Consider the following 15,411-nt stretch of genomic DNA (forward strand, 5'->3'; position numbering starts at 1 on the left):
TCTGGTCTTTTCGCCGAGGCCAGCCTGTCGCTGGAGGGATCCTGTTGCCTGCAGTTCCGGGATCCTCCAATTAAAGCGGCTGAAGGCTCCCGCAGGGGTTTTGGTCGGTAGTGCACCCCCAAGTGCTAAGCCGACATACGGTCTAGGAATGCCTACCCGGGCATCCTGGATATCACCCGTAAATGGGTTACCCTGCGATATCAAAAAAAAAAAAACATGTTGTTATAAGCTGTCATTAAAAGAACATTGACGTCCTTTTGTAAGCTCTTGTGTAAGAAAATATTATTAACTAGCTGACCCGGCGAACTTCGTATCGCCTAACAGTGACTTTTAAGTAATATCACAAATCTTTTTCAGGAAATTAATTTTTTTTTTTAGAATTTTTCTCTCCGTAAGAACCATCCTCGTACTTCAAGGAATATTTTAAAAAAAGAATTAGCGAAATCGGTCCAACCGTTCTCGAGTTTTGCGCTTAGCAACACATTCAGCGACTCATTTTTATATTATAAAAAATGTATATTTCGTTAGTTGTTCTTCAATAAATTAATTAAAAAAATAACAATATATATGTATATATAGATGACGACCTACGAGTTTCTTCATTACGGCGGAAAGATTACGAATTTGTGTTTCCGACACTCGTTTATACAATTTTGGTAACGCTTAAGGCTTGAGGTAACCTTAGTGGAAATTAATTACAAGTGCTAGGTATTTGCGATTGAAGTGGATTCCTCGAACAAGTCGTAAAAACACTCTAAAGTTGTTTTATTTAGTTTATTGGAAATAACTGCTTTCCACTCGATAATTTTACCTCTGATCCCCGTCTCGTCAGCGTGTTTTTACTGAATAAGTGCATCGACAAACGACTGCTGGGGCCAGTGCCCTGTGCCTCGGCGGTATCGAAAACTACTAGACGCTTGATAAAAATAATCAGACTGTATTTTTTAACGTATATATACTAATAATATTATTGTTCGTTTGTTTGAACTAATCTCAGGAAGTGCTACTGGTTCGAATTGAAAAATTATTTTCGTGTTAGATGATCAATTTACCGGAGAGGCTATATAATAATAATCACCACCATCACTTCAGCCTATCGCAGTCCAGTGCTGCACATATACCTCCACAAGTTCACCCTTAGTCACCTCTTACGACAACCACGGGAAGGTCAATCAACATACATACATACATCGTCACAATCTTTCGTATTTTTTAATACTAGTACGATGACGTTTATGACGGCCTCCTGAAAGAGCTACGAATTAATTTTCCAGTTGGCAGAATTGCTATAAATTATACTGACCTTGGCAATTCCAATACTCAATGTCGAGTTGTTACTACGTCAATGTGAATATACGAGTACAAATAGATTTTCATTAAAAGTTTTATCTTCTCTTTCTTTTTTCTCTTTTCTTTGTGTACTCGAAGAGATTAACTCATAATCTATACAAATAAATAAAATTGAAGTGTCTGTTTGTAATATTAAAATAACCGCTTTTTAATAAATTTATATGGATGGTGGTTTACGCGGTAGGGGAGAGAGGGGCTTGTTGTAACAGGGGTAAGTAGTAACAGGCTCTTTTCACTAGGATCTTAAACTTTATCAACGCATTTCTTTGACTCGATTTAACCTATAAACCGCGCTGCATCATGTTGCTATAGCCAATGTCCCGCCAGCCGGCGCAATGAGCGAAATTGTGCACGCGCATCATTTTTGCCAGGTAATATAAAATTGTACTGTCGTAAAATTTTGGTTTGCATTATTAATATCGACTAATTTCAGACTTTCTATACCTTATTTACATACAAATTTATCTATCTTTGATAATGTGTAACCGTTTTTAAGGTTGCTAAATTGTTTAAATAGTTATGTTGATAAATGTTAAAAATCATACCATGGGGTTAGTTGTAACAAAAACCCGGGGCTAGTTGTAACAAAATTCCAGGCTTGATGTAACGTGTTACAATATGCCCCAAGTTATGTTCATCTAGAATGAGGGTGTATAAAAGAAATTCAGAGCGGGCAACACAAAGCCAAGAAGTGTACGAGTTAGCGGCAGCTAAAGTTTTAGAAAAAAAAATGAATTATTCGGAAAGCTAGTCAGACTTTTGGATTATGTCACGTATCTCTTTATAGATACATATTGTCTGGTATGTGGTGAAGCTTACACAGATTCAAATAAAGAAAATTGGTTAGAGTGTATCATTTGTAAGATGTGGGCACATGTAGGATGTGTTACAGGACACACTATTTATTTTATTTGTATTAATTGTTGCTCAGATGAAGACTGAATTTAATTATAATGAAACCTACCAAATGTTGATTCTTATATAAGTACAATACTTTTTTAGATAGATATTAAAAAGAGATAATTACGAAGCATACCTTACATATAAATAATTTAATTACTTACTGTGATATAAAAGTGCAATGATGATTATAAGTAGTGTTTAAGTACATAAAACAGTTAATTATTTAATTTTTAGGCATTGATTACTTAAAAGTCTATTTGAGTTGATTTTTGATAAGAATTACATAATACCTTCTTTAAAAAGGTGTCAATTTTGTTAAAAATAAACAAAGAATAAATAATTACAGGTATTAGTGTCGTTTTTTTTGTCATTACTACTTGTCCCGGTAGATGTTACAACTTGCCCCAAGCACGAGGTAAGTTGTAACACCGCACTTCTTCTAGAAAATAATTGATTGTAAAATAATGACTAATAGTTATGGTATTATTTTTACTTTATTGGGTAGAGGAAGAGTTACAGCATCCATCCACCTTCATTTAGTAGCAATATAATCAATAGATTTCAAGATATATTAGTTTTCATGAAAAATGTTACAACAAGTCCCTCGCTCCCCTACATATAAGAAAATATTTTTTTTTACAATTTTTGTATCTGTCTATCTGCTTTCTGTTCCGAGGGTTGTAGGTTCGATTCCCACCATGAGTCTGGGTGTAATATGTATTTATATATGTATTATTTAAAAGTATGTTTTTCAAAAAAAAATGTATGTAGCTATACAGAAATTAAAGGAAAGGGTTATATAAGGAACAGACGACCGTGTATGTATTGTGTAGATATTTATTATTATTATTATTTTGATGTGGCAAGATGTCTAAAGACAAAATTATACAAATTTCTCCCACCCAACATCAATTATACAAATTTACCCATTTAAATTTTAAAGAGATCCATTTGAAGATTTGATTGGTTGGAGAATGGGTCTCAACTGTTATATCTTCTATTCAAATTCAATTTATTACGAATATAAGTACACAAATACGCTTAAACAGTTACACGCTGTGTTCTGCCGAGTGGAGTGCAATGTTATTATTTTTTATGTAACACGCTTTATTAAAATTTAAAGTAAACTAAAGATACAATAAAATACACCACTTACATTTCTTATCAGACTTAGTCAGTTATAAAACACATATTTTCTACATTTAATACTTAGTCAATTACAAAAAAAAAATTAAAAGTCATTATATAAGGCGATAGGTGACTAAAGGATAACACAATTCCACAACCACCTTGGAACTTATAAAGCCGACTGATGGCGGGATAACCATCCAACTGCTGTCTTTGAAGTACGCAGGCCGAAGACGGGCAGCAACGCCTTAGGTGCGACAAAGCCAGCCCTGCGGTCACCAACCTGCCTGCCCAGCGTGGTGACTATGGGCAACACACATGATTTCGCACCATTTTTGGCGCGAACTTGTAGAGGCCTATGTCCAGCAGCGGACTTTAATAGGCTAAAATGATGATTATATAATTGATGAAATATTTAGCAAGGAATTTGGGTGGTATACAAGACAATTTTATTGGTGTAATTGTTCAGTATTACTTTTAAGAACATTCTAAAGCTGGCTTCTTTTTTCCTTTTAAGTTTTTTTGAGTTTTTTTTTTTATTTCGGGGTTTTCTAATTTACTTCAAGCAGTCAGGGGTTTTTTATCACAGTTTTTTTACTTTTTAGTTAACATTTTTAATAGGGCACAGCAAAAAACCTCAAACCTTAAAAAGATCACAGCATATGATTTCAAGCAGAAGCTTTCCTGTGGAGGATTGTGGTAGGGTTGGCAGCGTGCTTGCGATGTTTCTGGTATTGTAGGCTATAAGCTACAGTGATCGCTTACCATCAGGTGAGCTGTACGCTTCATTGCCGATTTTCTTGTATAAAAAAAAAAAACGAGTGTGCTTTAGACCACACGACTGAAGTAAAACTTTTTTAGTTTCCTCTACAGAAGTATACGAAACGTAAAACTCTTTCTATCTTCACTAACTTTAACTCCCTCTCAACTTCCGTCCGCCTCACCCGATCATACTTTACGTAACGCTCTCGACACGCATTCACCGCATACTCCCCAAGTTAAGCGTATAGAAGTTTTAATTAAAAAAAGAAATCGGTTATCTTATTTGGTCTCTACAAAACGCACATACATGCATACATTCATAACTCTTTTGTAAGATTCACTTATAATTAATTTAATGCATTTTATACATTTTTAGAAAGTACTACGAATTTTGAACTTGTTTTTAAATAAAAAATATCTTTTGTTTGTTTAAGCTTTCTATAAGTGAATTATATTATAAAATATGATATGACTGTAGGATTTAATAAAACTGGAAGGCAATAAAATTATATAAACAAACTTTGTATTCCTTTGAATGGATAGTAATGTTATGAAATACGATGTGCTTAACTTTCATATGTAAATACGTTGTTTTATTTCATGCACTTTAGTTCAACGTTTATATGTACCTTGTGGTGTGTTATTCTAGAACAGGGGTCTCCAAACTTTGAAGACCTTGGGCCATAATGACTTTTTCCGTTTTTTCCAAGGGCCTAAATACTTTCAATTTGTCTTCCCTTAACTATATTAACTATATTGTTATTATATTTTGCTTAAGTTTATATGCTTGATTAAAGATCTGTGTTATCATTTCTGTGTTAAGTTGTGGCTATCGCGAGCCAGATTAATTGTCATCAAAAGCTGTCTAGTCTTAAGCTGTCTTGGGTTGGATTGATGGCACTGACGGGCCGGATCCGGGCCGAGACTGCCATTTGAATCCGACCACAAATCTAACAATTGATCAAAACTCTTCGCTAATAGGCCATTGACTGACATAACAATGCGAATAATTATTCTTAAGTCTACATTCCATGTGATCGTAATCTCGTGGACAAGGTCTAAATAGTTACTTAATTTTTCTTTTTCCGCCTTTACGAGATTATCGTAATGTGGAAGTGTAATGTTAGCAATAATAGTTCGGTGCGTTGATCGGGCTACTAACACTATATCAGATTTATTTAGCTGGGGGTGCCAACTATCGGGGACCTCTTCGTGGTGCATTTCCTTCAGCAGGAAAAGGAGTCGTTCTTTTACCAGTTGTTTCATGACTCCGTCATCAATGACCAATGTCTTCGCGAGGTGCGTACTTGTCGAGGCCTATGTCCAGCAGTAGACTACGATAGGCTGAAGTAATGAATCCAAGTGTACCTACATAATGCCTACATAGTGTCTTATTAATGTACCCGTTTCGGGTTATTGTATATATTATCACATTAGGTACTGCTTATATACAATGTGTTATCAAATTGGCGTCTTTCGTTAAGGGCCATATAGTGTTTTTTTTTTATATAACTAGGTCGACAAACAAGCGTACGACTCACCTGATGACAATCGATTGATGCAGCTTATCGACGTCTGTTACATTAGAGACATCGTAAGCGCGTTGCCGACCTTACCCTCAAATCCCGCTCCCAGGAGCTTTGGTCACCTTAGTCACAACAGGAACACAACACTGATTAAAAGCAGTATTATGTATATATCTTCTGTAAGGTCGAGATATTTTCTGCATGAAAATACTTTAAATAAGAAAAATGTTTTCGCAAATAAAATGAATATAAAAACGTTCTATATCTCTCGTAATATCGTGCATTTTAATTGCCAAATTAATATTTTCAAGGATTCTTAGTATATTTTAAAATAATTTACATTTTAACAAACAAAACACTAGCATAATTTAATTATGAAAATTTGTTATTTTTGCTAAAGAGTTTGTAATAATAGGTCTTTACCTATGAAATTACCGTTTTTGATGAAGTAAGTTAAGGCACCCATGGAATCAATGCATTTTTACCAACGTAGTGGTAACTTATTGATGCCTTTCTTGAAAAGTAGGTAGCGGAACTGTGTTATCCCTTAATCTCCTCTTACGATACCCACGGGAAGAGAGGGGGTGGCTATATTCCTTACTGCCGTAGCCACATAGCTAATGAAACATCCTTGACACTACACTTAGATACACTTGGATTACAGGGGAATATTTTTATTTAGTAACGAGATATTATTAATTTGTTTGTCTAATTATTGTAATAATTATACTTATTAATGAAAGTAATCTAAATTACGCAAGTAATACGCCAAATTCATCTTAGACGATTCGAGGTATAAATGTACTTACCGATAAATCAAATTCTAGTTAAATTTATTGTGTTCAAAATAATGCCTATAGTATAAAAATGTAAGACGTAAATTTAAGCTGTTCTAAAAATATATATTAAATTTTCATAAAACTGGGATATTCAATATCGTTATTATTTTTATGTACCTATATTTATCAAAAAAATAAGTCGCTTACTTTAGGAACAGACGACCGTGTGTGTATGCTATAAGATATATTTTTAATTATAATTATAAATCAAAGGGATAAAATATAAAGTTGAAAATTCCTAAAGAACCTCGTCTGTGATCTTTCCGCGTGCTCTGTGAAGTTATTCGTAAAAATTCAAAGAAGTTTCAATTTTATAAATTATGAGAAATTTATGGGAACTTTATACCTTGCATTGAAAAATAATATCTTACTTTTGTATACATTTTAATCAGAAGACGTCAAAGAAAATAACGTAAAGAATTTATTGACGCAAAGATCTTACACGACTGTCATACAATGTAATAAATAAACGCCTCAACTCCACAGCTCAGAGGTAGAATTGAGGGTCCGGAAATACAACACACAGATAATAATTGTGTTTGCAGGCAAACGAAGAAAAACCGCCTTCAATAATATCGACAAGTAATCAACGTATCAACAATCAACGTAGGTAGACAAAAAAATTGTCGAGCAAATACGCATTATCAAAGATTACTTCAAAGGTTGTAATCAGATCTCGATGAAATTGAAATGTGACCGCTTGATAAACATCGGCTTTCGATTAAATTAAAAATCATCAAAATCGGTACACGCAGTAAAAAGTTATGCGGCTTTTCGAGAGTTTCCCTCGATTTCTCTGGGATCCCATCATCAGATCTTGCTTTCCTTATCATGGTACCAAACTAGGGATATCTCCTTTCCAACGAAACAAGAATTATCAAAATCGGTTCATAAACGACAGAGTTATCCCCGAACATACATTAAAAAAATATATATATATATACGGTCAAATGAGTAACCTCCTCCTTTTTTTGAAGTCGGTTAAAAAAAGCCCAAGCCTCAACAACGACAATAACCTACAATGAAATTATAATGGTTTCTGTATCTGTTTTAAAATATATTGCTGTGTGTGTGTGTGTTCAGATTTCAATTTAAGTCATATTAAAAGTTCAAAGTTCTAATATTGAAATATAAGATACATCCCCACTTAATCTTATACTCGCAAATGTGAATGTAAGTTTGTTTGTTACGCTTTCTTGCGAAAACTACTTAACCAATCATCATGAATCTTTGTACACATATTCTTGTAGGTATTAGAAGTAATATAGGATACTTTTTATGAAAAAAATTCAATGCGAGCGAAGCCGTGGTAAAAGCTAGTCGTATTATCAGAGATAACTCAAAAAATACACGTGAGATCTCGAGAAAATTGAAATGGGGCCAAACGACAGGCAAAAGCTTTCGTTTAATAAAAATAATCATCAAAATCGGTACACCAAGTTAAAAGCTATGAAGTGATACACGTAAAGAAAAACAGAATCTTTATGGTCTCCTTTTTTTGAAGCCTGTTAAAATAATGTTATCTTTCAAATGTATAATAATTTGTACCGTAACAGATCAACATTCAGCTTTAGTAGTATCGCAAATTGGCAATTATCTTTGCACTTTGCAGATATAAATATATCTACGACTAGATATACCCCGTGGTTTCACCCACGTTAATTAGTTAAGGAAAAAGAGGTGATAAAGTATGATATAGCCTTTAGCCTTCCTCGATGAATGGGCTATCAAACACTGAAATATTTTTTCAAATCGGGCCAGTAGTTCCTGAGATTAGCGCGTTCAAACAAACAAACTCAGCTTTATCATATTAGATTACTGATTACGAATACAATCATATGATCTGTACATATAATTTTATATTCGCAATTTTTTTTTTTCGTAATCTTTGAAATCTTTCTCTTGTAATTTAATAAAATTATACAAACAGCTGTCTGATACACGAAAATAGTGAATGTGAATCCATACATTTAAATATTTATAGAAAACTGTCTAGCCTCTTAAACTTCATGCCACTTTTTTGCTAAGCATCGATTTTTAATTTAATTTCCTTTAATAGTCGAAGTACTACCCCAGTCGGGCTACTCCTTGTTTTGGGCAGGAAATTTCCTGCTATGCCCTAGCTTAGCTTAGCCTTAGTTAAAGCTTGTCATTGAATGACGTACAGACAAGTATTTCACTACATGTTCACTATTATTTCAGTATAGTTACCATTTCCAGAAGTAAGGTAACCGCAGTCTTAATCTGTACCTAATATTACAAAGCTTATCTTTGTCAGATCCCTATAGCAACCTATAGGTTGCTATAGGGATCTGAACCGAGAATATGACTAGAATTAGAAGGATCAATCTGCAAACGGATTAATGGCTTTCGATTGTACTAAAATAGCACGGATAATTCCATCAGTGTCACGTAGGTATATTAAGCTGTCACTAAATCGCCCAAATAACAACGTGAAATACTCATAAATCCCCTTGTTTAGTGTTTGAAATGATAAACATCGACTAAAATGAAATTTTCCGTAACGTTGGAAAAGGGATGTAAGATTATATAAAATAAGTTACACGTATGAGCCCCGATAGACATTGTCTTGTTTTGCGCCAAACACGAGTAGCTGAAATAACCATAATGCAAACGCAATTTTCTCAATTTTTTATTCCGAAGAAGTAAGAAGTTATACTTCATTGGCTTCTACATGTTGCCAACTTCTTCTCGTTCTCTTTCATGAGGCTAGCTAACTTCACGTTGCTAACTTTTTCTTCGTTGACTGGCTAACTTCACGTTGCTAACTCCTTCTTCGTTGACTAGCTAACTTCAGGTTGTCGGTTTATTGTGACGGTGTGCGCGCGTATCGTAAAAATTCACTTTCATCGTTTTTCCCTAACGCGCTTAAAAGAAGAGTTAATGATCAAAAATTAATGAAACGTGAACAATGAAATTGCACTGTTGATTTTCTGTTTGCTAGTTTATTGCTGTAGTGTTTGCTACTTTCTAAAAGAAATTTTAACATTTAAAACATTCATTAAATTTTATGATGAAAAAATAATAACATCATGCCTTACAAACTAGACAAGCTGGGCCATTTTATTTATCAAAGGAAGAATTCGCGTTAAACTTGGAAGGTTGAAACGTCGCCCGTTTCTTAGATTAAAGAAAATTTTTAATAACTAACTAAAAGTAGTTTTCTGTTCTACAAAAGACGCTTTTGTAGCTCTTGGTTGTTTTTCTTAATACTTATTTCTCGAAGCCAAAGTTTTACAAGTTAAGTTTTTTTTTATATGTAACTGGGTCGGCAAAAAAGCGTACGGCTCACCTGATGATGAGCATTGCAAACGAGTTGCCAACCCTATTCCCAAGCCCCCCCCCCATGAGCTCTGGTCACCTTAGTTGCCAACAGGAACAGAATACTACCTGAAAACAGTATTATTTAGCTGTGGAAGCCAAGTAAGCTAGCTATTGACAGGCAATTGTTTTCGAATCAGAGAGCATTAGCAGTAATTATTTATATTAACGTGAGGCGATAAATCCGTATAGACCGTATAGATCCGTAGTCCGTATAGACCCTTAATCCGGATAACCATCCAACTGCTGGCTTTGAAATGCACAGGTGGAAGACGGGCAGCAGCATCTACGGTGCGACAAAGCCAGCCCTGCCGTTACCAACCCGCCTGTCCAGCGTGGTGACTATGGGCAACACACATGAATTCACGCCATTTTTGGCGCGAACTTCTATGTCCAGCAGTGGACTGCAATAGGCTAAAATTATGAATGATGTTGACTTAAAACGATTGGAAAAGAAAGTAAAATCACTGCAAACAACGCCAACGGGCTTGTTAGCTTTTTTTAAGTTGGTTAGTTTGTTTGTAGGTATTAATTATTCTCTGTTTTTTTTTTTTAATTTATTAAAGATAGGTATATTATTTATGAGTGCCAAGGGCGATGTTTTTAGTCGGAAAATGGATATTTTTTCAAAATTTGATAACAATGATAACACAAAAAAAATGTTAATACGATCCATATTACGTTTTCGTACAAAACGAAACGAAATTATAAAATAATTAGTCAATAGCCCCTAAGGGTTCATGTTATTTGCTTCTACATATTGGATCATAAAAACCGCGTTACTTAAAGAGACGTTATTACGTACATGTCTTATTTTATATGTCATATGAAATACTCGCAACACTCATGCGAATAATTCGTATTAAATAAGTATAAGTACCTGGGTGAACGAGCTTAGCTCGGTATTTTTAGTAAATCGTGTTTTTTGGAAATCATATTTTTTTTTATTATGTTATGGGCTTACTCTTGACCTCAGTCTAGCTCTAGAGCACAGACTAGGTCGAAGATGGAGCGAGTTCGCCCAGAAGAAGCCTGTTCACTCGCGCTTTAAACATGTTCGGGTTGTATGAACTCGGAAATACAGACGCCGGCAGGGAATTCCATTCCTTAGCTGTGCGCATTAAAAAAGATGATTCGAAGCGCTTTGTACGTATGAAAGGTATATCAATCAGATAGGGATGAAAGCCTGCGGTGCGTCTGAAAGTCCGATGGAAGAAAGGAGATGGGGGTATGAGCTCGTGCAGCTCCAGGGCACACTCCCCAAAGTACAACCTGTAAAAGACCGTTAGACTGGCAACCTTTCTTCGGTGAGCCAGAGTGTGAAGAGATTTCACCAAACTGGCATTACCGATTAGCCGCTTGGCTCTGCGTTCCACTGAGTCCAGTGTGGCGAGTTGATATTTAGCTGAGCCATCCCACAAGTGACTGCAATATTCCATGCACGATCGGACTTGAGCTTTGTACAGCGTAAGAAGCTGTTCAGGCGTGAAATACCGCTTAACCTTATTTAAGATGCCAAGCTTTCTGGCCGCAGTTTGCTCTTTGGACTCAATGTAATTGCCAAAGTTGAGGTTAGAATTCAACTCTATGCCAAGGAGGTCGAGGGTATCGGACAGGTGTACCACGGAAAGTAGGAGTCAAGTTGAAAGGACTCCGTTTGGCGGAGAACAAACAAGCCTGCGTTTTGGCGGCGTTGAACGTGACCAGGTTGCAATCACCCCATTGGGATACTTGCCCCAGTATTGAATTTGTTCGTTCTACCATGGCCTCTCTCTGAGAACGTATTACGTCCCTGCTGTCTCTTGCGCTAGACAAATATCTCTCAACAATCGTACTGTCATCTACGTATCCAACAATGCCTGGTCGTAGCATGTCGTTAATATGGAGCAGGAAAAGAGTTGCAGAGAGAACAGAACCTTGAGGGACGCCGGCTTTTATGTCCATCAGGTCAGAGGAGCAGCCGTTCACGACCACTCTGATCGACCGTTCACTCAAAAAGTCTGAAATCCAGCTACAAAAGTCAGCAGGGATGCCGTAAGCAGGAAGTTTGCTAAGGAGACTTGCGTGCCAAACCCTGTCAAAGGCCTTCGAGATATCTAGTGACACAGCGAGCGCCTCACCATGTTTCTCAATGGCTTCGCCCCAGCAGTGTGTAGACCGCCCCTGACGAAAGCCGTATTGGTGGTCACTGAGGAGTTCATTGTCTTCTAGGTAATTCAGCAACTTGCTGTTAAGCCACCTTTTCCTTGACTTTGCAAAGCATGGAGGTGATGGCGATTGGTCGGTAGTTGCAGGGATTCACTCGGCTACCCTTTTTGGGCACTGGCTGCACATTAGCCAGCTTCCAGGATTTTGGCACCGTTCTAGTTTGAAGAGAGAGGCGGTACAGGCGCGTGAGAACAGGAGACAGCTCAGGTGCACAGGCCTTTAGGACGCGCGCAGGTATACCGTCAGGTCCACTAGTCTTATTCACGTCAAGATTCAGCAAAACTCTACAGACCTCTTTATTGTGGATCGTGATCTCTTGCATAGAAGAGTCACATCGAGGCAAGGATGTTGGTTGTGTAGAGCTAGCGTCAAGACGCAAATTGCCCGCAAAGAGAGATGCAAACAAGTTTTGCCTTTTCCACTGCCGAGTGAGCTAGCGAACCATCAGGCTTCTGCAGAGGAGGCAATGTAGGGCGGCAGAAATTGGACTCTACTGCCTTCGACAGAGACCAGAATTGTTTACTACCACGGGGGTAGGAGGCAAGTTTAGCGCCTATACGACGGATATGGTCGAATCGGGCCTTTTGTAGTATCTGTTTGCAGGACTTTGAGCAGGCGGCTGAATTAAAAGCTTTCTTCCTCGTGCGAACCCTCCGCGCTCCAGCTTTGGCATCGCGGACTTGTACCCAAGCTAGGTAAGCAGACTCTTTAAGGGCTTCAGCATGGGCGCACTCAGCATTGTACCAAGGTCGGGATTTGTGGTCAAGCGATATGTCGGAGAATGGTATAAAGTATTCCATTCCCTGTCGAATCACGCCCGCAACTGCCTCAGCCGAGCACGAGGGGTCACCCGAGGAAAAACAGACTTGCCGCCAAGGGAAAGATGCATAGAAATGCCGCATCTCTTCCCAATCCGCTGACTCATATCGCCACACTCTTCTTGTGCCCCTTGGACAGTTGTCCGGAGGAGAGCCGGTCGATATGGATTTCACCAGACAATGGTCGGATGATCCTAGCGGGGCAGATACTGAGACCGAGTGTCTGTCTGGATCTGTAGTCAGCAGAAGGTCCAGGCAATTGGCTGTATGGCTGGCAATATCTGGTACCCGTGTTGCAACCTGTACTATCTGGGTGAGATCAAGTGCTAACGCGAATTTGCGCGCCTCCCTCCCAGCGTGGCATGTTTTCTCGTACGGGAACAACCACTGCTCGTGGTAGGCGTTAAAGTCCCCGAGAAAAACAAGTTCCGCCGTCGGATACCGTTGCTGCGCTTTGTCTGCCATCTCTGTAAAGTGGTCGAAGAGCGTGGTTGTCTCCTGATCTCCACTGTGCGACCGATAAACACAGGCGTAGACAGTCTTGTCCACGCCGGTGTCCACTAAAACCCACAATGTAGAGAACCCGGTCGCTTCAAAGCACCGGAGTCGCTTGTAGCAAATGTCATTGCGGACGTACACACAGACCCCAGCGTGTTCCTTGGACTTATGTTCTAATGAGTAGCATGGGTAGTTGAGGTACGTCGCATCTGCTGGACATTTGATTTGCGTCTCCGTTAAGAAAAACAGATGCGGCTTCACGGTCTCGAGGTGGTGGCAGACCGGGTCAATATTGGAATGCAAACCTCGGATGTTAGTGAGGTGCACCTTCAGTGGGAGGAAGTGCAGCCGTTTTTTAACTTTTTTCCTTCTCTGAGCTTTTTTCATGTTGAGGAGTTCTGATGGGGAAGCAGTAAGATGTCGAGGCGCAGCTTTTACTATGCGGATTCCCTAGGCTAAGCCGACCATTAGAGGAGCTCATCTGGAGACTGCGGGGACGCCCGAGCCCCCCTGGAAATCGCCACCGGGTCCTCCCACCCAGTCGCCAACTGGCACGGTGGAGCCATCCCAGGATTTTTCGCGAGGTGGCGGGGCAGCCTTTGCCACGTGGCTGGCGCGCTAGGGCCCCCATCTGCCTGCGGTCAGTCAACGGCAAGACCGTGCCTCGGATCCCGCTACCCTCCAGTATGAGCTGCCCGGTACAGTGCAGTCCAAGACTCCGAAAACTGCGCAAGCTGCGCAACTGACACTCTTCTAATCCCCCAAAGGCACTGGTACTGGTATACCAAAAGTAAATTAGTGATGCCGTTGCCCAGGGTGGACCACTGGGAGGTAGACCCCAACCACCCCAAAAAAATAATATTTAAATACGAATTACATATTGATAAAATATGAGTACTATTTTTCGATTTTACCGACATAATAATAAAAAATATGAACTGGTTACTTAAAAAAAAAATTATGAGTGCAATTAGAAAAAAATTCGATCTGGAGACGTGGAGATTTGAACCGTAGTATTGTTGGTCGATCCCGACCGGCCGATTTCCCACCTGAGCTATTACAACTTTTTGACAAATGCGAAATTTACCTTTGTATTCTAACGATATTGAAGCCATTTTTTAATTGCCTAAAAACAGGGATAAAACGACATCTTCTAAAAATAAATCCTAGTTATATCGAGTTGTCGCCTCCGAAATCCCCTGCATAGTAAATTTCATGAAAATCGTTGGAGCCGTTTCCGAGATTCAGATTACATATATATACGAGAATTGCTCGTTTAATAGTATTAGATAATTATCACTTTTCTAAAAAAAATATAATTTATTTTAAAACTTCTTTATAAACAATATTGGAAGTTTATATCGACCGTCAATCATGTTGACGTTGTTTCAAAATCAAAGCCGACAGATGGTAGCACTGCTGAATTGTGTCTCAATGTACATCTATCTATAATATATATAAACGCGAAAGGTCACTCATCACGAAATCTCCAAAACTATAACACCTAAAAACTTGAAATTTGGCAGGTAGGCTCATTATAAGACGTAGGCATCCGCTAAGAACGGATTTTATGAAAAACGACCCCTAAGGGGGTAAAACGGGGGTTGGAAGTTTGTATGAAACTCCTATGTTTTTGAAGTAAGAGACTTGAAATTTCAAATGTAAGCTCTATATATGGTGAAAAGGTGTTCAAATAGTGTATTTTTAGAAATCAACCCCTTTTTGGGGTTAAAACGGGGGATAGTAGGTTGGCTCACTGATCACGAAATCTCCGAAACTATAACAGTTACAAACTTGAAATTTGGCAGAAAGGCTCCTTATAGGGCGTAGACATTCGCTAAGAACGAATTTTACGAAATTCGACCCTTAAGGGGGTAAAACGGGGGTTGGAAGTTTGTATGAAAGTCCTATGTTTTTGAAGTAAGAGACTTCAAATTTAAAATTTATGCTCTATCGATGGTGAGAAGGTGTCCAAATAATGAATCTTTAGAAATCAACTCTCTTTTGAGGTTAAAACGGGGGATGATAGATTGACTG

General features: G+C 38.1%; 1 protein-coding gene across 1 annotated transcript; it reads right to left on the reverse strand.

Annotated features, from left to right (window-relative positions):
* Positions 1-12,426: 12,426 nt before the first annotated feature.
* LOC123658944 lies at positions 12,427-13,761 on the reverse strand. The gene has a single exon (XM_045594235.1). The coding sequence runs from the start codon at positions 13,759-13,761 to the stop codon at positions 12,427-12,429; it is 1,335 nt and encodes a 444-aa protein (XP_045450191.1).
* Positions 13,762-15,411: the final 1,650 nt, after the last annotated feature.

This window comes from Melitaea cinxia, chromosome 13, assembly GCF_905220565.1.
Source record: "Melitaea cinxia chromosome 13, ilMelCinx1.1, whole genome shotgun sequence".
Taxonomy (NCBI): Eukaryota; Metazoa; Arthropoda; class Insecta; order Lepidoptera; family Nymphalidae; genus Melitaea; species Melitaea cinxia.

What these genes read in the sequence shown, in the direction of transcription:
- LOC123658944 (XM_045594235.1), bottom strand. Translation starts at nt 13,761, where the DNA reads ATGAAAAAAGCTCAGAGAAGGAAAAAAGTTAAAAAACGGCTGCACTTC.